The 20,823-nt window shown below is 43.7% G+C and overlaps 1 protein-coding gene across 7 annotated transcripts in view; it reads left to right on the top strand.

Moving 5' to 3' along the window:
- Nucleotides 1-2,104: 2,104 nt before the first annotated feature.
- LOC126864099 (nuclear factor 1 X-type) overlaps nt 2,105-20,823 on the top strand; it is a 65,886-nt gene continuing 47,167 nt past the window's right edge. For 3 of the 7 annotated variants that reach the window (XM_050615051.1, XM_050615047.1, XM_050615046.1), the window contains exons 1-2: nt 2,113-4,058; nt 14,243-14,398. In XM_050615051.1, the coding sequence (XP_050471008.1) occupies nt 3,978-4,058; nt 14,243-14,398 (237 nt within the window). In that variant the 5' untranslated portion in view covers nt 2,113-3,977. Of the gene's footprint in view, nt 4,059-9,313; nt 9,979-11,911; nt 12,380-14,242; nt 14,399-20,823 lie in introns of those variants that run through there. The other 4 variants (XM_050615050.1, XM_050615049.1, XM_050615048.1 and 1 more) reach the window with 4 other exon arrangements.

The following is a 20,823-nucleotide window of genomic DNA, read 5'->3' as shown; positions in this document are numbered from 1 at the left end:
GACAATATAGAAAATATTTAATATTTATGTTATTAATCACATTTTACGTCAAAGATATTTATTAGTTAAATTTCTAAGGTTTTTGATACTTCTAAAGACGAATTTGTTAAGCTAAACTATATAACAATTTAAGTCTCTTTAATTTTAAAACTTATCGCCAGAAGATTGTACCGTTTTCCGAAAAGCGCCTTGCAGACTGCAACACTTTGAGCAAGGAACGAGGGCCCCTTTGAACTGTGGAATCCATCACGTTCGCGGCGGCTCCTCTTTCTACGGGGAAGGGTGCCCCGATGGAGCTCAGTCGCTCGCCGATACCATTCACCAGTAGCAGTTCGCGAGTTTTCCGGCCACCAACCGGCGATCTCCTCGCGCGGTTCGATCGCGCTTCTTCCTTCGCCACGCGACGGTAAAAGTGACGTCGTTTCTGGACGTAACAATTAACGGTTAACAATTGACACAAACTTTCATAAAATCTGCATCACTAGTGATCAGCGAGTATCTTCGATAAGATTAATATAAAATGAAGAATAATAAATAAGATGCGTCATTTGTCTTCTAATATTATCGACATCAAACGATTATCGTCGAGTTGAACGAAGAATATTTTAGAAAAGAAAGATCATAGAGAAATCGAATTCGGAGAATCGAAAAATGGAGAAAAATAAAGTTTTCCCGCGTGAAGAATCGTAAAAAGTAGATGGACGATCTTGCAGCCAGCCAAAAGCTAAAACGATCTCCGCAAAAGCTGGTGAACGAGAGGCCAGCCTCCGAATCCTCCTGTAGTCAGACGAAAGTTTTAAGCCTTGTCGTCTCACGACTAGTTACGAACTTTTCCTCTGCGTTAGGCGAGGGTAGTTTTAAGGGGGCACGTAATCTCGTTTCGCTTTGGCCGCGATTTTGAGATTACCGCGTTCCAGCCGTCGCTATTTTTGAGGTGAGGCGCGGGTGGAAGATTGTTGACAAACTTCCGTATCGCGTGGGGGCGTCGTTTCTGCCTCTATATGGTGTAACCGGGGTATTAGTTAACGTTGATCCCCTCGAAACACCCTCCGTTCTCCATGTTGATCACGGAGAAAGGGGAGGAGCTATGGCTAGAGGAGACCTTCGAGTCCCACAGCGCTAATTCCTAACGAGCGCCCAAAAATACACAGCGCAGAGAGACGGAGAGAAAGAGAGGACTGGCTGCATAGAGGTGGCTGTAGATAGCTGGCAAAGAAGAGTGCCGAGGAAGAGGCAGGTAGAAGCGAAAACGAGCCGGATAAATAGAGGCTTACGAATTACGGGTCTTCTGAGCTTCTCCTACTTGTTCATCCTTCGCTTCCCCCTACTCTGTCTTTTCTTCTCTTTCTCACTTCCCCTCTCTCCTTCTCTCTTTCGATTCAATCTTGTTTCTTTCGTTTTTTCGTTTCGATCTCTGTTAAATTACGCGATTTAATTAATCTATTAACGATTGAGATGAAAAGTAATAGGTAAACGTTGTGTGAACGCAACATTTTATCAAGACAGATAGACTGGCGACCTAAGAAAGATCTCCACGCCAGAAAGAAAAATCGTTTATCATATCAAAATTATAAAATTTACAGGGATGAAAGAATATTAGATTATTCTTTAGAATTCATTTTCGTAGCTACAATGTTCGAAAACAGAATTTAATAGACTAAGATAACTGAAAAAATATTGCAAATGGAATGTCACGTTAACGAAACATTGATCTTTAAAGGATTAAAACTTGTTTCTCTATGATTATTTGCTGATATATGTATGAGTTGAAATTGTGAGGTTTGGTGGTCTGACTGGATAGGCTCATTCTACTTGACGATGTTTAGCTACTTTCTTCGGTAAATATTCCTAGCTACTTCGGCAAGTTTGCTCTAATCTGAGTTTGATTAAATGTAGTTCCGTGCTAGAGTTGCTCTGGTTTCTCCCATATATATCTCTATTTTTTTCGTGAATGTAATTCGTATTTGTTCTACAGTAGATTACTTAACAGCATAGACTTATTTTACGTAACTTCAGTTATTTTATTTCGCCAAATATTCTGTCATAGATATCGTCATGAACTAAATGAACTTTTTCTACTTAACTATTTTCTCAAACAAATACGCAAATATTCGGGTTTATTTTTTTGTCCCCCAAGTCTACCACTTCCGGTTTCCCTTCTTCAATTTGTCGCCTCTCTTTCTATTTATCAGCTCGCGCTCTAATTCTTCTTCTTTTACTACCACTCTTCCCTTGTTTATCCGACACCCTCTTCTCCCTTCCTTACACGAAATCAGCTGTTCCTTCTCCTTCTCGCGATATCTTCCTCCCTCTTCCCTCTCTGTGAGATCGGGTGGGATGGGGTGTGTGATGTCGATCTCTCCTCTCTGTTGGATCACCAACTCTCCTCTTTGTTTTTCGTGGTGGCCTCTCCCCACTTACTCGCAGCGTGCGGACTCGTCTAGGCGTCCTCGCGGCGCGTCGCGGCGCGCTCCCGGCGAGCTTGCGCTCGAGCCGTAACTTTTTACGCCGACGCCGACGCCGACGCAGCGCCGGTGACTCGGAGTCGGCGTAGTCTGGGACCTGGCGTCCTCCCGATCGGGAACGGGAACCTACAGGGAGCCGAGGAAGAGAGAGAGGAGCGTCCGTATTCGTGCACCTCGACGTTATCCTCTTCGTCGTCATCCTCTCGCACGTCGTGTCTCGTAGTTCCTCTCGTCTCTTCTTCGACGCTTTTATTCGCAAGAAAAAACCAAACAGAAAACGTGTCAAATCAAGAAAACGATATATACGAATCGAGTAAGAGACAAAATCGAAGATAAAGGTGGACTACGAGAAAAAGATTCGAGTAATCGTTCAACCCCTTCGAAGCGAAGAGTAAAAGAGAAGAAACGGGAGGGAGAATAGAGAGGAGGAGAGACGAATAGACGGTCCGTAAGGGTTAGCCGGCCTGTTCGCGACGGAAGGGAGAGAGCGTCGCGAGAGAGGGAGAGACTGCAAGCAGAGGGAGCAGGGTAGGGCGACGAAGAAGAGGTGGGGAGGTTGCGAGAGGGGTAAACGGAGGAAAGAAACGAGGAGAGAAAGAGAGAGTATTATACCGAACTGAAACGAATAGAGAAAGATATACATAGAAGGTTGGGTGGGTGGAGGGAACCGGAGCAAAGAGGGTAGAGAGGGATAGAAGGACAGCGAGAGAGAGCAAACGAGCGAGCCCCGTGTCTTGCGTGCCACGAGAGAATACAGAGAGGGCCTAAAGTCGAGAGTTAGGAGTTGTGGCTCGTGGTTAGATAGGATGCGTGTGCCTGGGTGCGGTGTTCCACCACCACCCGACAGCCGACGGTTCAGTAACAACAGCCAGATAACCAACGACACTAACTGCAACGACTGCGACAACAACAACAACAACAACAACAACAATATCATTATCATCATCAATATCAACAACAATCACAACTACAACGACACTGTGAACAAGATCGGTTCATTATCCGCGCAAAGGGACGACATCGAGTACGACATAAGTAATAGCGCGGTCGCGCGCGGCCAACAGAAGAAAACACCTGGTGGTTGCCTCGAGCACCACGGTGCCGGCTGTCTAACGGCGGAGACGGCTCGACCGACACCACTTCCGCCACAGAAACCCAGAGAAAGACCGTTCACCGAGTTCACTGGTATCTGGACCATCTCAAAGAATAGCGGTTCGCGATTCGACCTTTTGAAGATCTCGCAAGACTTGATTTCTTTGAAGAATCCCGTTGTCTTCCGGCCTAGTTGGAACGTAGTCGAGGTGTAGTCGAGACAGCGGAAAGCTGGTCCAGACCACGTACTTTCCGTGGACGCGGAGCGGCTGGCCGACCAGCTGGAGCACCAGCGTCCCACGGCGGCGATCGTCGGCGTCGCGCGGCGTCGGGACGACGCTACTGGCGAGCACAGGCTCGCTAGAGGAGCGCGCTGCGAGCCGGCTTCAGCCTGTACCACAGCCGACGTCCCAGCTACTCATGTTCATCCCGGACACACTGAGGAGCTGCATGGTGGAACCGGATGTCTCGACTTACCTGCAGGCCCCTTCCGTAGGACAGGTGCCTTCAAAAATATCTTCAATATACATACATATCTCGTTTGTCGCGTCTATTTACCGGATCGGAGATTAGTAAACAGAGTGCTCCTTTAGAAAGTTTTACGAGCTTTCCTTTGGCTTAGTTGTGCTTTCTATTCGGTTGACAATTGATAGGATGCTCGGGGATGTGCCTGACGCGCTGTGCCACGCTCATGCTTTTATTTGATTAAGTTGAATGTGCCATGCTTTCACGCTTCCCAATACCGCGTTCTTTGGTGAGACCGTGTCCGATATTCCCGTGAGTGATTTTGGTGGAGTTTTGTTTCGAATGAGCGAATAGTCGTAGCAATGTTTGAAAGTCACGATCTCGTGTTCAGAACGAAGGATTGTTCTTTCGAATTATTTGTCGTTTCTCCGATTTCCTTGTTCCTCTTCGATAGGAAAATACTAGTTTGTAATGTTCCTTAATTCTTAATAATCTCCGTCTTATCTATAAGGGAGCTCTGTTTTAGACAGTATCGAAGGTTATTTCAGTTTCCTCTCGTTTTCGTCGGCGAGGGACGAGAATTAGAAGAAAGGGTTGAAAGACGGGAGAACACGTGCAACTCGCGTGCACCAGCGTCGAGTTCCTTCTCCCGATCGTTCGCGGACAGACGTAAACACGAGTGTTTTGCTTGGAGAGTTCGCGATTACGGTGGTTTTCGCAGAAATTCGTTGTGTTTGTGATTCACTCGTCGAACAAGTGCATCGTGAACCTGCGTTTCGTCGAATAGATCGGATATTGTTCTCCATCGAGCGGAGAAAAACGTGACGAATGATCTGTCTGACACGAGCTATCTGAAAATTACGTAATCGTTCTTCGCTATCTCGAGAACTCAAAGTTTAACTCTGTTACATTTTTTCGGCCCTTTTTGCCCTAATCGCGTTTGTCCGTCGTTAAAGAGGTTTTAAGTTCAAGGAGGATACAGAGGTATCGTTGCCGATACCTGTGATTTATCGTTTCGATTTTACGTCAAAGTTTTTCTTACAGGAAAGTTAAAGGTTCTTCTGTTCGTTAAAACAGGAGCAAAGTTAGGACATGGAAGTCAGAAAGATGGAAGAAGTGCAGGAGCTAGAAAAGAAATTGCCGTGGAATAGGTTTAATCGATAGGGTGAGGTTCGTAACGGTCGTAATAAGGGTAGAAATTGCTTAGATGCAACGCGATGCGAAGCGTCGCGACGCGTAAATAGCTTTCGCGCGTATAAACACATAGTGGATCGTGTGGCGCACACGCGATCCATATTCGTGCCTGTCATATCCTGATCGTCGTTCGGTTTCGTTCTCGATGTCTCTTCTCGTCAGCTGATTTTCAGCAATGCGGCTTTCGTTTTCGTGGCGCGCGAAACGTTGTAATTATGTAAGAAAACGCCTATTTATACCCGATAATCACGGTTCTTACGTAACGCGACCACGGCTCCGCGTCACATGCTCTCTATGTCCACTGTGATTTTTTATATTTAGATTGCATTTGCTTTTATCCATTTACGTCGTGCCGTAGTTGTATAGTTTGCCCTTCGAGTTTGATCTCGCTCTTCTTTCTTAGCGACGGTAGGGAATGATCTCCTGGATGCTCAGAGTTTTTCATTTATTATTCGTTTTATGTTTTGGGAGAATGAATTTATGTTCAGCTCGCTAGGGAACATTATGTTTTATTTAGAAGTTTATGGGGATGATTTTAAGTAATGTTTGGTTGAAGAGCGGTGGAACATAGAATTCTTAACCTTTAGGTCTCCAATTACATTATCTTTTTTTTTTTTATCGCAACTTTTTCAGATATTTGAAAAGTATTGAAATGAAACAATACATCTTATTATGATACATATATTTTTTAAAATGTAGTTTTTAAAATGAACGTCGAAAGACATAGAGGAAAATCTACGCATTTCTATGTTCGTCTAGAATTAGTGAAACCTCTTAAACATCTATTTCTCAATCACTCAATCGCTAATGGTTTGACCAGAGAGTTTGATAGAGAGTTTGCAAACCCTTTTGCGGTGACAATGGAAATCTCGTAGCTCACTTTGGCGGTGAAATGTCGCGTGGATATAACTGGAGAAGGTTCGTTGTCCGCGTGCTCGTCTCCAGCAAACTTAGAACAGTCATTAGTGTGGCGAACACGATATTTACTTTGGGTGGTGTGCGGCTTGATACGTTGCATCGTGTGTATCACCCTTGCGAATCACAGAGGAAATCTAGGCGGAAATCGCTTGTCACGTGACGAACACGTTTCTGAGTATCTTGATTTAGTGGAAATCATTCAATAAATGGAGTTGCTCGAAAGCCAAGTCAATCAATTCCAATCTTTTAATATCAGTATTAAATTAACATTTAATTCTTTAGTGATCTATCCAGAGATCTATCTGAATATCACATGGAGCGATACTCTTAAATTTCTTCGTTAGAATGTGAGGATTATTATCTGGTTACATCGGAGCAACGAATCCCGAAGGAATGATCTGTTTTATTTTTTGCTAGCTTTCTTCTTCTTATACGGTAATTTGTTTAGGCGTTCTTGCTTCGAAATACAAAAAGATTCGGAAAAAGGGATCGGTATAACTTTTCCTAAACTACCAAACATCGTCCACAAAATATCGAAATCCATCTCGAATAAACCTTTCGCTTAAAAGCATATCCGCATCACCAAACGCTCTGACTATTAGACGAAACCATCCTAGCCCACTTCAAAATCTAGGAATTCTCTACAACCACCTCAACCGTAGCACCTGTGAAAATCCAACTTGTTCAACAACCTCAAAAGCCAAGGATTTTCCCATCCGACAACAGTCGCTTCCTCTGATCAAAGGGTTGCCCTCTTTCCGTTTTACTACCAGCTCTCAGGCAATCCGTCTTATCTCGCGCAAATATCGGCTACTCGTTGCAAACGGCAGTTTCCAGTATCAGGAATCGCGAAAGCGAGTCAGAGTCCATGCATAACGCGTGTCTTCTTATCTGCTTGCGAGAAAAAGAGGAAAGAGGAGAAGAGCTAGAGGGTACACTGCCGTTCATAAGTATTCGACAAAACTGAGATCGATTTTATATTTTGAAAGTTTCTTCATCTTAGTATCGGAATATGAGCGTGTGTTAATCTTCAATTTTTCAAAAATCAAATAATCGATATTGACCATGTCGATCGGTTTAGCTATTGGGTGCTTCGAAACATTCGTAATTTAATGATTATGGATGATAATATCGCCGTAGTGCGATTATAATCTATAGTTGCCTAACAAAAGTAAGTAAGTGTCCAGAAACTTTTGAACGGTAGTGTAGAGGAAGGAGGAAGTCTATCTTACGTACAGACGAGGAGTTTGGCTATCGATCGCCACCCTCTGCACGTCTTTTTCCTCTCAACCCTGCTCTTTTACTGGTCCTCCCGGTTACAAGCCACGCGGCCCGGCGACAACATGCACCTACCAACGTGAAACGTCCGTTGGTTTTTTACTGCGGACCTTTAACTCCTTCTGACAAGAACTACGTCCTTGTATTTCAAGGGAGTCGTTTCAGAGGGGTAGTTGCACGCATTTCTTCGAGTGCGTTTGATCGTTTAATGCCTAAGGGTGCGGAGGTTGCTAAAGTTTTTGCGTTAGGTTATGGAAAGTTTTGAATATAGTTTCGTGAATAAAGGATTTATCGTGGTTTTGGAATTATAAACCTGATCTAGTTTCTCTTGTTTGTAAATTTAGATAGAAGTATTAGTCGTAGTATTAGGATGTTAGTGGTTTCGAGGATGGCAAGTTAGTTAGGATTATTTTTTGTATTAGGTTGACCCAAAAGTTTCTTCCGTTTTATAAGAAAATAATAGATGTTCAAATAGAACAAAATTGATCATACATAATTTAATAAAATAATATAAAACAAAAGATGTGCATCTATTATTTCCTTAGAAAGCGAAAGAAACGTTTGGGACGATCTAATATATTTTGTAAGAGGGTGAGAGAGTAGAGATTTTTGAACAAGATATAGCGATTGTGTCATGACTTGTTTAATTCTTTGATATTTCTTCCATACTTATCGTTAAAAAAGAATCTTACAATTCGTGAAAATTCAAATGGATTAATTTTTAGGGGATTTACACGATATCCAAAGTATTTTGTTCGTTTTTATCTGTTTTTGGTATCTTCTGATTCGGCAGTCGGTGCACGCCTTTCGGAAGAGTTAGAGAAAAATTTTCGCGGAATCGGGCTTCTCGGTGCGCCTACTATTTTTAGCGCTTCCAAAAATCAGTTCCATTGTTTTTTCGCGGGTTTATTGACGCGGAAAGCGGCGGCGGCTAGGACAGGAAGCTCTGCGGGGAATTGGAACGTGGCAAGAATCAATTTTGCCCGGCCTTCTTCCTCGAGTTTCACGCAATTTGCCCATCGTCCCGCGGGACGTCCCTTGTTAGACACTAGCGCCTGCTGTCGCAGTGTAAATTTCTATCCTCGCCGATCGAACATAGACATTTCCCTCGTAAATTACCATTAAAACCCTTTCTTTTTTACTACGAAACGAATACCTTCAATTTTTTCCACGAATTTCTCTGAGTATCTTGAATTTCATAGACAACAGTCAGACGTGCAAATATTATTATTACCATTTTATTTCGAAATGTCAAATTGAAATCTTCAATTGCGCTCCTCGATGCTTTGCCTTATAATACGGAATCGTATCCGTGGATCGAAGATCTGCGGACTACTGAACCCAATATACGTACGATATTTGCTTCGGATATAAAATTAACTTTTTTGCATCTACAGACGAGAGCGTTAGAATTATACAATACGAATGTGCTAAAATTTCCCTGCTATTTTATGACTCGTCCCTCTAATTAGAGTAACATTCTACTTAATTCTAAACATATATTTCGTAGGATAACTATGGCTGCGACAGAGTTAACACTAAATCAAAAAAAAAAAAAATAAATCGTGGAAAATAGAATCTCGAGTCTAGTTCGATGTAGGATCGCAAAGGGCGAAAACCCTTTAAAAAGTCGAGAAAAGGAAGACCATAGCTTCGACCCAGCAAAGTGGCAAAAGGATCGCGATAGAAAGACAGGAAGAGAGTTGTATATGTGTGTGTGAGAGAGAGAGAGAGCAAGAGATGCAAAGCGTGGAAGAGGGGCGTCGGGGGATGGGAAACTCGGTAGGCGGAGGGGATCTAAGGGGAAGAGCCGAAGTGTAGCACAGAACGGCGGGAGGAGTGTGGAGGCTGAGGAGGGGTGGGGAGGGAGGGGAAGTTGCGTCGGTTCGAGGGCAAATCTAGTAAGCTAGGACAGAGGCTATTAATAACTGTTTGGGGTGCCGTACCTGGCCGCCGCGCGGTGCCTTCGGCGCGCGTCTAGATACGCGCGTCTCGACGACCGGCGTCTCAGTGTCGTCGCGACGACCGACGTCGTACCCGTCGTTCCGGCGTCGACGGTCCTTCCTACGTCTCTCCCTCGCACGGTGAATCCGCGATCAACCGCAATCCGTGCTCCGACGTTTCTCGTTTCGTTTCTCTACGTTCGCGCGCGTTCTCGTTCTCTGCCTCGCCATTTTTGTTCTCCGTTCACGGCGAATCGTGTTCCGTAAATCGTTCTCGCATTGGCTCTATCGATCTCGATCGTGGAATTACGATCGAACGGTTTTCGTGGATTCGAGAAGGGTACATCAGTGAAGCGACGGTGGTTTGGTAGGCAACCGGAGTGGATCAGTGTCGTTCGGTATCGACTCGATATATTTAAACGATCGGTCATCACGGTGATAGAAGCGCGTCGGTGATCAACTCCAGACTGATTGGCTCCTTGGAGGAGGATCAGCTGATCTCGTGGTCGCTAGAAAGCAGCGTGTCGATCGTCGGGTGAATCGTTTCTAGCGAGAATCTTTGATTCTATGCGCGGGGTGATTGGCTTGTCGGTTTCTCAAAGTGGTCCGAACGCGTAGTTCTTGTAAGTATTTGAGAGATTACTCGGGCGTCGGTGGCTTTCAAGCATTTGGAATGTTTTCGTGATAGAGAACCGATCTCCATGTTGGGCCTCGATCGTGGTTAATTGGTTGAGTTTATAGGCACTACAGCGCAACGGTGCAATGACATAACTGGTTGTTCAATTTCGAAACCTTCAATCGTGACTTTTTTATGTTCTTAATATTAGGCATCGGAATTTGATTTTATTTTTCAATTAACTTTTATGGGATAGCGGTCTGTTTGTTTTTTTCATTCTGTCTCTTCGATAGGTGTTATCCGTATAGGATTCCTGGTGTCCTTTTTTTAATGGAAGCGAGAATGACTGCTTATATTTTTCGACGTTGGCGTGGCCAAAGATCGTAGAAGAAACGTATTCCACGTCGATGCGTCGCGATAAACAAGCGCAGACGCGCAGAATCCGCGTCGATTTATTACCGACAACTACGCACCAAAACTCGCCATACAAATAGAAGTTTCCCGCGACACGTGCGCTCGCCCAGATCCCTCTTCACCCTTCGGAACCTGATTTCTTGGATCCATTTCGCGTTATAGAAGTCCAGACACCGCGTGCGATGCATCTTTATTTAACTTTATTTTCATCATCTTCGGTAGAATATATTTCACGGATTGTTCTAGGCATTTCTAAACCTTCACACTTGCTCTAATAAATTACCACCAATTAGTTCGTAGTTTATCATTTTACGTCATCGATCGATCATCCCCTAAACGAAGCGTAGATCGATCATTCCTTAATTACTTAGAGTAATACTTTCATCGAGGTTAGAAGTTTTTACATATCTAGACGAATATAAATTTGTTAATAACATTTAACTGCAAATATATTATTTATTAATTGCTGATTAATTCACAAATGCAAAATGATCTTAAATCTTATGATTAATGATATCGTTGTTTCAATTCGATATCATCGTTTTAAGCTGAATAATCCCCTAAATACTTTATTAGCTATTCCACAAACTGCAAAGTTTTTACTTTCTTTTACAATCTAAAAATTTTTTCAGATCGATCGAAAGGATCGTTTCACTGAGAAAGATATTCGACATTGAAATGTTGGATCCTCGGCGTTCGTTCTCGCGAGATGTATCTGTGCGGTTCATCAACCCCCGAGAAACCCGGGCAAATCGCACGTTGACGTCCCCTTCGCCCGCGTCCTTGCCCTCCCCCGGTCTTTTCCGCGATGACGACGCGTACAGCGTCACCGTGCGCCTCCTTAATGTCTTTGATTTTCGTTCGCGTTCCGAAAATAACGACGTGTCTTATAGATAGACGCGAGGGCGCGCGGACAGGCGAGATTCGGTGACAAAGCGGGCTTGCGCCGCGAAAATCTTCCTCTGTTCTTCCACGGGTTACATATTCCGATTTTTCTTCCAGTTTTCGGTACAAAACTTATGGATCGAAGGAAATTTTATTTGAGAAGGAAGTAGATAACCTCGGGAAATTAAGTATCCGAGGATAGCATCTTGCAAAAGAGAGAAACGTAAAAACAACATATTGCGAGTTTCGAGTTACTTCGTATGATACGATTTGTGCAATGAAACTTGTTAGAATTAAGCGTTTTGTTTAGCTATGAAATTGGCCTACAGGAGAGATACACTGCTTGAAACAACTGGAGGATCGTTTTCAGGTCTTCAGGTTCCGTTCCTTATTTCTGTACTTACTTTATTTTTAATAATTCTCCGTTTTTATTCGGCCGGCGGGTGTAATAGAACCGGTTCATACTACCTTTTGTTTCTGATGAATTCCGATTCGATTCTTGTTCCGATTGTTTTGAGCAGTGTAAATGAAAAATACAAAGAATCGTTAGCCACGATCGAACTCCCTTATTAATCGCCACCGATCGTCCCGAATTCGAGACCGATCAAACCACCGCAAAACCATGGTCCGTTTTCCCGCAGCAGAAACCCATTGGAAGATTGAAGCTTCTCCCGCTAGACATCGTCTCCCTCGAGGAAGCCAATAAATCCTCGAGAGAACGCAGACAACGAAGGAGAAACCCTTTACTTCTCTGCTTGCTCGAGCATGCTAACGAGACGCAACCAGGAAGAGACCTCCTCAAGATAGTTGGACAAAAAATCTTGCGAGAAGAACATCCACCAAATAAGTTCAAAGACAGAAAGAAATAAAGAGATTGAAATTGACCATAAGGTCGGTTCGTTGATCCCAGGTGAAAGGAGGAGGAGAAGAAAGTCGTCGTAGAGGTGGTGCAGATGAGGCCACGATCAATCTGCGACAGGGTGGCGGAGGAGTATTACGAGCCTGACGGTTGTTATTGCGAAAATCGGTGCTTCTGACAGCCGGACTGCAGGAGGGACAGACAGACGGTAGTGTGCCACAGCAGCCGCAGTGCTTGCGAATACTCGATGGTTCGTGTCGTTTGACGCTTGTTCCAAAGGCCAGCCTCGTGTTCTTCCTCGTCCCTTCGCCTTTCCTCTGACGTATTGCATCGTCGCGTAGTTTCGATTCTGCGGTTTCGTATCCTTTATCGGTGAGCTGCGATAGCACGGACGATAGCTCGAGATAAACTGTAGCGTGTTCTTTTCGATTTATGCTTGTGCCTTCCTCTTCCCCTCGCCTCTTTTCATCGGATTAGACTTCTGAATCAGAGCATAGCAATGGTAGGTTAATTTTACGAAAGTTCCGAAGTATGACCGAGATTTCTTACGATCGTTGATCGTTTTAAGAAGCCTGGAAGATAAGAATTTGAAATGAAGGATATTATCTTTATGATTCAAAATTTTACAACAAGGATTTCTTAATGGACGATTTTCAGGGTTTGTCAAAGGGCAGATTGACAAACTCGATTTTTTGTTAATTCATAGAGATGATCAATGTGATCGTGGAATGACTCATATTTCGAAAAAATTACTAAATTTATTTTCGATATGTTACTAAAATATACAGACGGAAGTATTGTCTTGTTAATGTTCAGTAAATAATGCACGTAAAACTATTTATCACGTTATTTTACGTAATGACAGACTGGTTATACATAGATCATATCTTATCTGTAAAATTTCAACTATCCCTTCTCAATCTTAAATTACATCTTCCCCTATGTTACACTCCAACAATTTTTCAACCACACGTCATTAGCGTACCACTCAATCAATATGCAAATTCCTATCGTTCAATAAGACCCTTTCTCGTGCGCAAGAATATGTCTAAAGAGTAGAAAATGAGATTGCAGGTACGCGATATTGTTCTGCCGACAAATATTCCATCGAGCAAGGTTTTCATCTCGGCGGAAAAGTCGTTGCAAATTCATCTCTCTAGAACGATATTTACATCCTCTTGAAGCGTGAATCGCGGGATTCTATACGAGAAATCGCATTTGCCTGACAAAGGCAAACGCCGTCGATCTCTCGACCAATAATTGATCTCCCTCTTTTCCCAGTTCTCCCTGTCGCCCCGTCAACCGGAAACGAAGGTTCGGCCGTGTCTTCATTCCGGAACAGTTCGAAGTGCAGATAAGGGCCAGGTTTCCTCAGGATGTCCGCGACTTCTTCCTCTCTCTTATCTTTCGTTGGAATAAGAATTCGAACAATTTGTCTACTTCAGCTTTTTCTTCGCTGCATGGTAGTTTCGTCGAATCGGGTTCTGAGTATTAAACGGATAGGATATTTAGGAAGTATTTATAAATTACGAGACTGAACTTTTGAGACCACTGTGAATCGAATCGAATTGCATGAAAGCTAGTTCAAAAATTTGCACTATCCTTGCACGATTATATGCAAATAATAAGCTTATAAACCATTTTATCCGAGAACGAGAAGACACCTTTTTTACGAGACTAATCCCTATGATCCACTCTAACTTACGGATATTCGTTTCTCAATAATTCTACAAGAAAATAAAAACAAAAAGAAAAGAAGAAAAAGAAAAATACTTAAAAAGAATACAATTGCAAATCGGACATCCACCACTATTGCTGTTACTATTCTTTAAATCCACCAAGAGTCCTAAGGAATAGAGCTTCGAATAATCGCGCGCCTAAACAGAATTTGAACGACCAATCAGCTATTTTCCCAGTGGTGTTTTCGTTCGAATTCGATTGCACGACGCTTTCGTCGTCTTTTTCGAGTGAAGCGCGCACAGAGTAAACATCGACGGTGGCTCGTGTTTCCTTTGGGCTCGAAGGGGTTTCGAGGATAACCCTCGTTCTCGACGGACGGAATTCGACCGGACAAACGCGTCGCTAATCAATTTGTGACCGTTTCTGCCTGCAGGATGAGTTCCATCCATTCATTGAGGCCCTCCTACCATTCGTAAAGTCTTTCTCGTACACGTGGTTCAACCTACAAGCTGCCAAGAGGCGTTACTACAAGAAACACGAGAAACGGATGAGTCTCGAAGAGGAACGTCAGTGCAAGGAGGAGCTCCAGGTGAGTAATTTCTTCGATATTTTTTTTCTTTCTTTCTTTTCGTAAATAGAGACGAGACGTCGAACACGATGTTAGCACACGGATAGATTTGTCAATGTCGAATTTTAGATTTCTAAATCTGCTAGCTTCGTATATTAGCAAACTGCTATAGCACTGCACACTTGATCGATGTTTTTCACTTTATAAGCATTGACATATTTTCTAAAAAAGTGCGGAAACTAGGATAAGATTTATTTCACAATATACCGTTAACAATGTGTTGTTAAGGTAGTAAATTATGCGAGAAATGTTTTATATCGTTTTGAAACGGTTCACGTGTTTACACATATATGTATACAGAATGGGCTGTGTGTTTACCTATAGGATGTTTTAGTCGAATAATTTTGTACGTTATATCTAGTATCATACTAAAGCAATAAGCTTGTACACGTAAAAATTGGTAAAGGGAAGACGCGAGAGACGAGAAATTATGGTCGCTTTAACCTGACGAGGCGTCAAATTAAGGCGTTTAATTTCGAAGCGTTTAAGTTGGCTAGTTTGAAGCGTAGGAGGAAAATTCAGGTATTAAACGTGGGAGTCGTGGATGAAAACGATACACAAAGGTGCACACGCCATAACGAATCGATATGCCAGGTCGAATCGCGATAAAAGTTCCAGCGAGGCTCTTCGTCGGCGAATGCCAGCGGACGTTTGCACGAAACCGAGCTAGTCGTCGACACGGAGGTGTGCTACGGCCTGCTAATTTCATGGTTAAGAATAAAAATAATGAGGTTTCGGCCTATTTCTGGCGCAGAAGCGTCCTCGTGACGCGCGCTATCGCTCAGCCTCAAAGCCAGTAGCTCTCAATCGTCCTGCGTCTCGTCTCGGAAACCTCTTTATTAATAGAACGATTTAGCGCGGGACCAGGGACATTAACGAGGCATAGCGTGAACCACGAAACGCTTCGTTGCTTATTTAATTTTTGGGAAGTTGTCGTTGCTAGATTTTTCTCTGCAACGTCGAATGTTCGAATATTTAAGCTTTTGCATTCTGGAATTTAACTATCTACTGGCATCGGTGAATCGCAAGTTTGGATTTGGCTATTTCGCCTTAAACGAAACGACATACAAATTCGTTGTGTTTATTTTATCGAGTTAGGGAATTGATATTCGAACGAGACTAGCGTCTTGCCTCATCGTCGGTTTACCAGTAAAATCGTGGCAAAGCCTAACAAATAATATGTTTACTCTATTCGACGCACAAGTACCTCACGAATTTCCCGATCCATCGCTTCTCAACTGAGGCTAATATTTTGTTTCGCCACTGGTTGACCAGTAAGATACCAATAAAATCCTTGGTCGCATCTACGGGAATGCCCAGATAATCCCAAAAGGTAACGTTCAGGCCGATCGACCTCGACTCTGTCGAACAAAAGTTCAATTAGGGGGGCAGAAAATAAAATAACGAACAAACAGGCAACTGAAAAAAGGAAAGCAACGCGAATAAAGAAGGAAGAGGGAGAAGGGAGGAAAAACGGAAGAGAAGTCGGTGAACCCCGGATATTGAGCGAGGTTGGCGCGTCGGCTCGGTTCGACGAGTCATTGACATTCGAATTTTCGGCCGGACCGCAATCTTTTCCCTTGGTCCTTTTTTTCTCTCCCCCGGTGGCGGCCTTCGCCACCATCCAGCCTCTCTCCCAACCCCCAACGACCGGTGCACCGCTAACATTCGGCTGGTCCTCTCTTTCTCTCGTCTATCCACCGCAATTCGTATTCTCCCTCGCGACGCCGTTCGATCAATATTTTAATTTCGCGATGCTGCGGTATTTAGCGGGACGAAAAGAACGAACGGGCCGGTGCTCGTGAAAGAAGCTATCCTATCGTAGAATGGAGGGGGGATCGATGGATCGTCGACTTCAGGGGAAATCGTCGGCCAACGACCATCTTTTTTTTTTTCCGCTAACTCCCTGTTTTACGACTGTATCGTACGATTGATTCGACGCGAATTAGAATCCGATACCCGATGACAGGTGAAACGGGGCGCAAATGGAGGGACAACGACGGTTTCAAGATTCTTTGATACGCGGAAATAAGCAGTCGGTTTTTTCGTTGTCGTGATCTCTACTTGTCTTTGTCTTTAATCTCTTACATTCGATATTTTGTATAGTTTCGAAGGATAGTTTCCTTTCTCCTTTACAAAGTCCTAAAAATTGTCAGTCAATGTATGTATTTAGGTTTGAGTATCTAGGTACTACTACGCGATTTTTTTAGTTTCGTCCTTCCTTCGAACAAGCTAATTTTCCAAGTCACGAATAGGACTTCGATGGAATGGCGATTGGCATGATACAAATTTTTCCCGGGGGTCGCTGCGTGGAAGTTTTTAAAAACGAAAGTGCCTCGGAGCCGTAGGCGCGCGCGGGTCGCGTTGAATTTTACATGAAGTACATTTAATCTGCGTCGCACGAAGCCCTGCAGGCTCGGCCGAGCCCTGTACCATTATATAGACGGGCTTTATGAAATTGTGACCGAGCGTAGAACAGGGCCCTATTCGCAGAACCCATAATCGACGATATCTGTTTGCGAGTCTGCTCGTTTCTCCTTTGCCATTTTAATTAACTTTTGTCAACGATCTTTCTTCTTCAATTCGAATTTATCGTTGGTTAGGGTTTCTAAATCTTGTTTGGCTTTCGGTTACTTTTTATCGAAACATTTTACATATATGTTTTCGAATATCTTACTTCATTCTTTGTAGTGCCACGTGACTTGGAAGTTATTCGTATACAGATTGTAGATATTTATGCAATTCTGGGATATTTGAAAGCGTTAAAGTACACAGAATGCACATAATATGCAAAAGTGTGATATCCAAAGTATAGCACTCTTCACGATATTTGGTAAATAAGATTTTCTGCTTAGGTTTCATTTGTTCACTTACGGTTATAAAAAGTTCGAATTCGCATAAATATCAACAGCCTACTCGTGTATATTTTACTATTTTATTTTATCACTGCATCGTTGTGTCGGCATCCCTCCAAGAAACATTATCTGGCGTTAGGTTCAGATTAGATTTAGGTCACATTCAAACTTTGAAAAGCAATAGCAAGTTACTACTGTTCGCTGTTGGAAAGGATGGAGGACTAAAAAGAAGATTGGGAGTTGGTTCGAACTCGCGTTTGATTCATCCATTTTCGTATCGTTTTTCCGAACGAACGAATCGATCTCGGTAATCGGGCGACAACACATTCGTCGACCTGAAATTTTCGAGCTGGTAGAAAGCCGCTCGACACACAGGCCACGTACGCAGATGCTTTCCAGAAAGAGCCGGGAAAAAAAGCGATACACATTTCATGGCGTTCGCGGATAAAAAGCGACGACGTACATGACTCGTTGACATGCGACACTCGTCCCCGCGGAAAATTGGAATGGACGTTTCCAGAGAAGAGAGACCTCCTCTCTCTCTCACCCGCCACCCCCCTCTCTCTCTCTCTCTCTCGTATACTCTTCTCTTTTCTAATCGCGATCTTTGAAAGCGGACCGATTCGAACAGGAACATGTTCCACTCTCGGACACTTTCTCTGAGTCTACATATTTCTCGCCATTTACATACATACTTTACGCCATTTGTAATCGTTGAATAAATTGGAACTTCCGAGGTTGTGTCACTAAACCTAGAGTTATTTTTCCGAATCGATTGAGGCGATCGCGAAAAAATAAAGAAACTTTTACTTCAATACGATGACTATATATCCGTTATATTTCAATCTAAGTATTGCAGCTGCCAGAGCAAAATAACTTTGGTATCTTGAGACCTTGCAGGTCTCTGTAACATTCCCTTCTCCCTTCTTTAACATTTCTGGGCAAAGTGGTTTTCGATAAAGATTGAGAATTTTCAAGTATCTGTTTATTGAGAAATTTTGACTTGAAAATTTTATACGGTTTGATGGAGAATTCATTCTTCACGGTTCATTCTTCGTATCCCACTATCACTGTTATATTTCTCGTACCATTTTCATCGATAAAGAGAATAGTTAAGAGACAATTGTCAATGTATAAATAAATTCTTTGCAACAAAATCCTTGCTATCTGGAAAAGTGCCGCTATAAGAGTATACCGTAATCATTGACAATCGTATCGTAAAAACTTCGGTAACGCGAAGGATTGAATTGGTTAAATCCGTAGTTTGAAGTTCATTTAAAGTTTGGCTGCGGTCTAATCAACAGTCTAAGTGGTGGGACATAAATAAAGAAGAGGTGCTTTGTAGTCGAGAGCGTTATCTAGATAGGAAAAGGGGGATTTGCAGTCGGTTGCCTATCTACGGCATAATTTATAGTCCAAAGCCTCGCGTAAAATAGAAAATAGCTACTTTGTAGTCCGAATTCTAGGAAAAGGGGATTTGTAGTCCGTGCTTCATCCTGTGAAACAAAAAAACGTAGTTCGCAATCTTAAAATCGATCGTATAAAGTTGAGAACCGTAATTCGTAGTCTGCTGTTTCTCATGTATGCGGGATAAGGACATTGTACAGAATTACACTTTAAACACGATGTAAAACAATTCTCCTCGTTTTGTTTCGTTGCTAAAATCTCAGCCTGTAGCCGCGCGTAAAATCATAAGAAAAATTCTTTGCCGATTCGCAGTTAGAATCGTGATCGATGTCCATTCTTTAGAAGGATGTCTTATATCGGATTGAATCGCGTGACGTAAGGCAGTTTCGCATTGTTCGAGAAAATCAAGACTTTCGAGGTCTCTGAGCGTTGCAATTAAAAGTTTGCACGCCTCAACCCCTTTATCGATACCGCATTAATCACCCGACAGTCCGCAATTTACCTGTAGTCCGTCTCTGCCTCCTTTGTAAAAAGAAAGATTCTATTAATAATCGAGACTCGGTCGGAAGAAATATCAGAGAACAGTTATTGGAATTACGAAAGCTTACCTCGTACTGTTTACGTATCCGAGTACCCCGAAACGACCGATAATCGCGGCTCGTCGATACGCGATTAACCCCTTCGGTGAAAGGTCTCGTTCGACGGCGAGTGCCCTCGAAAAAACACATCCTCTCCCCTTGATTCCCTTGGGGGCTACCTAAAAAAAAAAGAAAAAATTCGTCGACCACGAAGGACTAGCAGAGTGGACGAGGAAAGGCATAGAAGCTCGCTCTTTCTTCCTAGTCCGACGACTGGGCGATATGGTACACCCTGCTACCGAAAAACCGAGTAAAAAGGAGAAAAAGGGAGGAGAAAGAGGAAAAAAGGAATACGAATGATGGGGTGGTGGAAATTGTCAGAGAAGAAGCGTTCGAAGAGCGAAAAAAGGAAGCAAGAAAAATTCTTGGACCGTCAAGGGTAGGGGGCTGCGGAGCAGGGTCCGAGTCCGTCGTTTTCTCTTAATTTCGAGACAGGCCGCAGGACGATATCGACTACTTCAATTCTGGGGACGAGAGGAAGAGCGAGAAACTACGGGTGGCTGGGGGAGTTGGGATTGTGAGAGAGGATCCGGAGAGACGGAGACGGCTAGCCGGGAACGAGGAGACAAAACGTGGCATCGAGAGTCCGAGAAACAGAGAGACGAGGAAAAGGGAAGAGGGCGGAGGGGACGAGAGGACGAAGAGTCAGAGAGGGTGCGGGACTTCGAACGGGGTGGAAAAGATGGAAGATTCGTGGGTAGACCGGGACAGAGATATTGTAGGACGCGGAGAACGTGTACGAGTCGCGCTATCACGCGAGAACAGGGCGGCAGAGGGATGAAGAGGGGTTGGTGGGTGCAAAATGTGCGGGGGTGCAGAGAGTGCACTACCAACACCCGCAAGAAGTATCCTAGTACACGGGTACACACGAGCTTTTCGGGTAGCTGGAGAGAAAGCGGGATGGAGATAGATCGGGGGAAAACAGAGAAAGACGGAGGAAGATAGAAAGGGTTGGGATATAGGGGCATGGCCAGGATGGTTAGGGCGAGACGGAATCGGGCAAGAGAAAGAGAGATAGAGAGAGAAGGGGTGTGCAGTCGGGAGAGGGTGGAACGAGGGTAGTCGGCAGAGAGCGTAGACATGTAGCGCATACGCCGTCGCGACGGAGGCTGCGGCTACGCGGCGCCTACCAACCACCATCTATAATCTCTATGCGGATATCGATTTTCTACCCTGTATTTCCTAAATTTATGCAAACTAGCGGGCCGTCCTCTACTCTCCACTCCCATCCTCCGTCTGCCCTTCGGCCCAACCACCAACCACCCTCGTGTTCTGTGTTCTATACCTTTCCCTCTTCCTCTCTCGTTCTCTCTTTGCCTATCCTACCCACCTATGAACCCTTCCCCTTTGTTCCCGTGTCGCTACCTCTTTGTCCCTCTCTGGACGTCTCTCTCCTCTTTTCGACAGTTCTCGATATCTGGCCGTCCTTCTCGCTCTGGCAACTATCCTCTCCCAACCCCTTCTCTGGTTGGTCGTGTCGGTTAGC

This window comes from Bombus huntii, chromosome 3 (assembly GCF_024542735.1).
Source record: "Bombus huntii isolate Logan2020A chromosome 3, iyBomHunt1.1, whole genome shotgun sequence".
In the NCBI taxonomy this organism is placed as follows: domain Eukaryota; kingdom Metazoa; phylum Arthropoda; class Insecta; order Hymenoptera; family Apidae; genus Bombus; species Bombus huntii.
The sequence above is the reverse complement of the archived record's forward strand: the minus strand, read 5'-3'. Positions and strand labels throughout refer to the sequence as shown.